General features: G+C 47.2%; 1 protein-coding gene across 1 annotated transcript; it reads right to left on the bottom strand.

The window, feature by feature from the left end:
- Positions 1–2,517: 2,517 nt before the first annotated feature.
- LOC130264323 (inositol 1,4,5-trisphosphate receptor-interacting protein-like 1) lies at positions 2,518–4,167 on the bottom strand. Its single transcript, XM_056512402.1, has one exon. It carries the CDS (start codon positions 4,093–4,095, stop codon positions 2,518–2,520), a length of 1,578 nt encoding a protein of 525 aa, XP_056368377.1. The 5' UTR covers positions 4,096–4,167.
- Between the last annotated feature and the right edge of the window lie 2,947 nt (positions 4,168–7,114).

The following is a 7,114-nucleotide window of genomic DNA, read 5'->3' as shown; positions in this document are numbered from 1 at the left end:
ATCATTACAGCACTGAGGAGATCCTGAGAATTTAGTGGCTCCCAGACTGGAGCTCCTTAGATCATAATGATATTTGTCAGCACGCAAAAAAACATTTCATTCCTCCTTCACAGCCATTTCGAAGCAGAAGTGTGTCAGAAAAGAGAGCCAAATCGAGATATTATTTCCATGGCACGTTTATAAATATTCAGTTCCATAAGACAGCAGATTCAGAGGGCACTCCAAAGGATTGTCCTTGTTCAGGCATAAGGCATCATCGTGGAAATATGCCTTTGGCTGTCACAGTGATTTCCCTGGATTACAACTGAGCATAGGCCAACAAGCTGGAAGGGTTCCATAGCATGGGAGTGAAGTGTCTGAGGCATCCAAAGCTGTGCTTTAGCACATGTTCCTGTCTAAATCTACTCAGAAGGGAGTCATTTTGGAGATGAAGTAGTCCTGCAGTGAGAGGAAGCAATCATTTGTTGAACACCAACAATGCTTCTCACTGTTATTCAAGTTACGTGGAAATTAGAAAGCTACAAACCAACAAAAAGTAAACCAAATGTAAACAGTTTCTGATGTTACCCAGAAAATCTCAAAAAACTCAGAAGTAGCAACTCCAGCTGCTAGCATCTTTTGGAAGGCCTTTAGGTTCATCTGTTTACAAACTAAGGAAACAGAGGTATTTGGGATTCTTTTTCACTATTTTACTGAAAATTAGGAAAGGAACTGGAGAGAACTCAGTGCCTACACACTTGAGAGTGAATAAGTTTTGAAAAAGACCTTTTATTATACCTCTTTCTTTACAGAGGCTGAGCACCAGAGAAACCCAGATCAAACAGGCAGAATGGCTTTAGTTATGTCTGTATCCCTTTTACCTTTGCCTCTGCTAATGCTGTAGTCAATTAGTACAGAAGCCTGTTTCAAAGACATACTGGAGAAAATATATATTTGGTTGAGCAATTTGATAAAGTAGCATGATTTGCTCAGATATAGTAGGGGATTGTGATTCCAGACACACTTCAGCCTCACTGTCAGGGTGATTTCTCTTTACAGAAGAGATTTATTCATCTAGCGCACTAAGAAAACTAAAGAAATCCAGAATAGAAATTAGTAAAAGATTGATCCACTGTAAAGTGTTGTTTTACAGCAATTCTGTTCACAAGCCCAGACTCACAACTTGAGAGGTTGACCAACACCATTAGTCTGGCAGAGAGCAACAAAGTCTTGCACAACCCAGATTCTGGAATATTATTGTTTATTGAATCAAGAGCAAATCAGTTTCTGGTTTGCAACACATAAATGCACTAACTATAGAGAGTGTCCCCAACAGAGAGAGACATGACCTATAGTTTACTTAAACATTAAAAAAAATACTATATATGTAATATATGCATTATGTATGTATGTATGTATGTATGTATGTAAAAAATATATCTATTTTATGAAAATATTTCCACATATAAATGCACTGAGAGCATTAATATGTCACAACATATAATGACACTACGTGCTACACTGAATTGTTAAAATATAATTACATATACAAGATTTTATAAACAATCAAACAATCAGTATATAGTATTTATAAATTTTATATCTTTAAAAATATTTATATTAGTATATTGTTCTGTTCTATTTTACTATTAAATGTGGTCAGTGAAAAGCTTTAGAGAATACATAGGTATACTATATATATATATATATATATATATATATATACATGTATACATGGTATAAAAATCTAGATTCTAATTCTAGATTATAATTTCAGGTCAGATCCAACACAGTTAGTACAATGCTGACCTAAATATGTCATTTCCAGGGACAAGGAGAAACACGGTCCATTGACTGATCCTGGGCATTGCCCAGAGATTGTGGAATCTCCCTCACCATTGAGAGTCAATAACCATCTGAACACAATCTCTTGCAATGCACAGCAGGAAAATCCTGCTGGAGCAGCCCTGGACCACATGATCCCAGAGGTGATATTAAAAAACATTCTCTCCTCTGGGATTCTGAAATCGCCATCTTTGTACGGGTGAAACTCTGAGACAGAAATGAACTCTGAGAAAGAGGTGTGGGCAGTCACAGTCCTGGTGGTAACGGGACTCTCTCTCACAAGTGCCCTGGCCACAGCCTCTTCAGCTCCATCAGCTGTGACTCCCTGAGTGTGTTTAACTCCAAAGGAAAGGTGTGGCAGCAGTTGCCACTGCCAATAGAGCAGTGCCTACTCCATGTCCTGCATGCTCAGGTCTGGGACAGCTTCTTCCCAGGATGTAGATTCTTCACACAGAGCCCAGAGAGCAAAAAAACCGAATCAGAGCATTTCCTCTTGTGCGCTCCTCGATCTTTGCAGCCAACGTGGTCACCTCTGGATTCAGTGCTGAGGAGACTGTGGACAAGACCCTGCTGCTGCTGGCACAGTGCTGCTTCCCTCTCTGTATCCCACATTCTTTCCTCTTCTGCCATGGCCTGGAAGGTTGTTCTCTGCTGCCAGGTGCAAGCCCTATGCACTGTGCAGGACAGACTCTTTCACTGCTCAATATTAAGGATCCGTTTGAGCCACCGGTACAGATCCACGTACTGACTCATGGCCTGGGAGTGGGCAATGGGATCCATCTCCAGGTCATGGAAGAGATTGTAATACTCAGCCATTTCAACATCTGGGGGCAAACTGATCCCCTCAGGAAGCCTCCGGTTGCCCACAATGAAGTGATAAAGGCATCTCACTTCCACACATGTGCGAAGGCTCTCGCTGATGTCCAGCACTCGCCTCACAAAATGTCTCCTGCGCCACTCTGATACTGGTATGATGCTCAGGAGGTGCATGACAATAGTCTTGATGGTGTAGGTGGAAAAGCCCAAGCCCAGCTGCAGACGGGTGAAGAACTGCAGGCATTTGAGGTGCAAGCTGTCATAGGGGGCCCGCCTGGCGATGTACTTGAAGAACTTCATCTCTGCCACGGCGTAGCTCTCCGGCCACACTGTGCTTGAGGTATAGGCTTCTCGAGGCTCGCTGCTCACAAACACGTCCGAGTCGCCTTGTCTCACCCCAAAGAGCATCTCGATGCGGAAGCTTTCCCTGCCGTTGGTCACCTGGAATTGGCAGGAGCGTCTGCAGGGCAGCAGCACTAAATGCCAACTGTGGGACTGAAGCAAAGCCGGCCAGACTGCTCTCACCAGCTGGTAGAACCAGCGGGCAGTTTTGTGCACGTCCAGGTAGGAGTCGGTGCACAGCGTGTCAACGAGGCTGGGATCCTGCTTCGTCCTCAGCTCCTCCACGGGCTGGTGCAGGAAGCACAGCATGTCCTTACCCCGCTGCGCCCTGCCGCAGGTGCACTCCTGCTGCACACGCACGCGGAAGTTCCTGACGCGCCTCTGCCCTGCAGTGTCCAGCTCCAGGTGGAAGCTGTGCCCTCGGGGAGGAGTCATGGGTACCAGCACCTGGTACACAACATCCTCCTCACGGGGACTCCAACCTTCAAAGGCACTGCCCACCCCAATGGCTTCTTGCAGGACTGGGTAGAAGGTGTCGGACAAGACGCGCCGAAAGTAAAATGCAAAATTCTCCATGAGGAGACTTATCCACTGGCATCTTATAGGCAGGTCCTGCACTGGCCACTGGATGCGCTCCATTACCATTCTTCCAATTCTATCGTCATCATCCAGCTCCTCGTCTCCATTTGCAACATCACCTTCTTCATGTGCACCAGCGTTGTTGACTTCCTGTACATTGCCATCATGATTGTTGTTTTCCTCCCCATTCACATCATTGTCTTCATCTTCATCATCTTCTTCTCCTTCATTTCCCACATCGCCATCTTCATTTCCAGCACCTTCATCGATTACATCCAAAAATCTGGCTTCGTTTTCATTCTCGCGATCGTTTACATCTTGATGCATGTCTCTCCTCAGGCTCCTTTTCCTCCACATGTACCACAAGGCCAAGAGAAGCAGCAGGAGCCCAGCAACAGCCCAGTGCTGCCAGAGCCACAAGGCAGAGCAGAGCAGGTCTCCCCAGTCCCACACACCCTGCTTCAGGGCCAGCTGCTCCATCTCCCGCTCCAGATGAATCTTCTCCTCTTCCTGGAGCTTGGCCCACGCCTCCATTCGCAGACGGGTCACCTCGTCCAATCCATCACCCACAGGCTGTGGGTACTGGAGTACACTTTGCAAGAGCAAGAACCACAAGACCCAGGTATCCATGGTCTGCAGGAGGATGGACAGAAGGCCATGAGTGGCGCTGGGAGGGAGGCAGCTGCCACTGGGGACCAGCAGGGACGCCAGTCCCAGGGCTCTGGGGCAGGAAGGACAGGGCCCCAGGCAGCTGGCAAGCAGCGAGGCCTGTCCCACTGCCCCAGCAGCAGCAGCAGCAGCAGCAGCACGGTGCCCTGCCCAAGGCTTTCCCCCCATCAGGGGCTGTCCCTGCATGCAGGGGGAGAACCCAGCCCTGGGTGCAGCGTTTCTGTCCCAGCCCTTGTCCCCAGCCCGCCCTCCCCACCACGTGTGCACTCACCGCCTGCCCAAGCAATACAGGGCCAGCGTTACCTGCTGGGGCCTTTTATAGCTGCCCCCACTGTGACATGTCCCCCATGATGTCACACATGTGTCACAGAACCCCAGAGCCAGGCTAGCCCCGCCCTTTGTCCCCAGCCCAGCTCAGGCAGGAAGATTGGCCCGGGTGTACTGGTTTAGGCAGCATTTCAGTGAATCTTCTTCAAAGAACTCCTCTTGGTCTTTCTCTGGTCTTTCTTATCAGCTGCCCCACATTGGCAATCTCATCAATATCCATGATTGGGCACCTTTGAGGATCACTGAGTGTAAGCCTTGACTCCATGCTAAGCTACAGTTAAAGCTCTGAGTCAATGAGGTTGGAAAAGACCCTGAAGATCACACAGTCCAAGCACAAACTTAACACTGCCTACTCCACCAATCAGCCGGGTCCCACAATGCCACATCCACATGACTTTGAAATCTCTCTGAGGCTGCTGACTCAGCCATTTCACTGGGCATTGTGTTATCAGGTTTGATATGCTGTTTCCACGAAGAATATTTCCTAAAGAAACCTTCTATTGCTCCTGTGGTGCAACTTGAGGTAATTTCTTCTGCTCATATTTTTGGTTTCCTGGGAGAATATAATGACCCTGACCTGCCTGCAACCTCCCTCCAAAAAGCTCTAGAGTACTATAAGGTTGCCCCGGAGTTGCTTTTTCTCGGTGCTAAACACCTCCACCTCCCTCAGCCCTCCTTCATCAGACGTGTGCTCCACACCTTTCCCCAGCTCCATTTCCCTTCTGTGCACACACTCAACCACCTCTGTGCCTTTCTTGTTTTCAAGGGACCAAAAGTGAAAGCAGGATTTGAGGTACAGCCTCACTGCTGCCCTGTGGGGAAGGACAATCCCTGCTCAGCTGCTGCTGGCCTCACTGCTTCTGACAGAAGCTGGGATGCCTTTGGCTTCTTGCCAGTTTCCAGCCCCTCTTCCCCCAGCCTGTTCACTGCATGGGGTGGGAGAGACAAAAGCACAGGACCCAGCATTTTGCCTTCTTCTATCTCATACAGGTGGACTTGACCCATCCATGACACCTGGCCAGATCCCTGAGTAGAGCCTTCCTATCCTCAGGCAGATCAACACTCCTGCCCTACTCATATTCATTTAGATTTTGATCCATTTGCTGATTTTCTCTAAAAAGCCCTTCCCATGTGCCAGGATGTCAGTGAGGATTTTTTAACATGAAGGCCACACTGAAGATGGGATCTGTGCACCCAAGAAAGGCCCACTTGTTCTGGGGCCTTCCATGGCACTGGCAGCACAAGTGAGAGCCCTTCCTCGGCCTTGGTCTTCAACAAGGTCCCAGTTAGGGCAAACCCTGAATTCAGAATGAGGTCAAATACAGACTAAGACATATGGCAAGAGGGCTGCTAGGTCAATATGGGCTGGGCTGCTGCTGATCTGCTTGTTTTTTTAATAGATTTAACTGGCATTTTCCGAGAGGGAATCATTCATTCCACACTGCACTATCTCCTTCCGTGCTTTGTATACCCACAGTTGCCATGCAACTTCCATCAAGAAAAATTGTAACAGCAACAAGGTCTATTTCTAGGGCCATCCATGAAGTGCTGGGCACTCCCCTCCTCTGTGTGCATGGTCAGCATGGGGCAAAGAAAGTCACCTGAATATACAATTCCCTCTCAAAATGCCTGCTTTGTTGGAAGATGTCTTTGCCCATTTTAATCAAATACAGTTTGGCAGAAGGAAGGAAGGTCAGCTCTGCCATAGTTTTGATCTCCTGGCAAAGAGATCAGGAAATACAGACAGACATCCCTGTTGTAAGTGCACTGGAATTATTCCTGCAGGACAGGAATTGACACAGAAAAAGTAAAGACAACCTTACCCTGCTTGGGAAACACCCAGCTAACATGGTTGAATAATTTTATAACTACATCGTGGCTTCTCCCCTCCAGAAAGTCTCAACTAATGTACAAGGCTGCCTGTGAGGTATCCATGGAATCACAGCAACAAAGTTTTGGCGAAAGGGGCTGGTTGAGGAAGACAGTTTAGCTAAATGAACTGGGCATGGCCCCAGTAAAGATTAAAAGGTATGTAGAAGAAATTTTGAAGAAAAATGGTGAACTTTAAAGTAGGAATACCGCTGGAGGAAATTAAATGGAACCAAGCAGGGGAATATGTTGATAAAGAATCAAATAAAAACACAGCACTGCTGCACATTGACCCATGGAATGGCTCTGCCACCTGTGCTGCAAACCTCTAGCTCAGAGCAACTCAACAGGCTGTGTCAGGAAACAATTCTTTCATCGTACAGTATAAGATATATAAATAAATGTATGGACAATGTATGCAGTGTAATTTTATTCTGTGGTGAAATCTTCTAGGGCCTGTTCAGCTGTGGCAAGCCCAGGAAGAAGCTCAGTAATTTGAAGGCAAAGGGAAAGCTAAGGAAGTCTGTGTTACTTGAATCGATTGTATCCAATATCCCTTGGCCTCTCCCTTAATTCAAGTAACATTTCAGGACTCCACTCTGTCTGTGTCAGCCATACACCTCTGGTGTTGAGAAGGTTTCTCCACACAGGGAGATGCCCCAATGCCTCAGGGCACTCCCAGGCTGCT

This window comes from Oenanthe melanoleuca, chromosome 1A (assembly GCF_029582105.1).
Source record: "Oenanthe melanoleuca isolate GR-GAL-2019-014 chromosome 1A, OMel1.0, whole genome shotgun sequence".
NCBI lineage: Eukaryota > Metazoa > Chordata > Aves > Passeriformes > Muscicapidae > Oenanthe > Oenanthe melanoleuca.
Note: the sequence above shows the minus strand (reverse complement) of the source record. Positions and strands in the feature narration are given on the sequence as shown.

Excerpts from the sequence above, each read along its gene's own strand:
- LOC130264323 (XM_056512402.1), bottom strand. The coding sequence starts at position 4,095 with ATGGAGGCGTGGGCCAAGCTCCAGGAAGAGGAGAAGATTCATCTGGAG.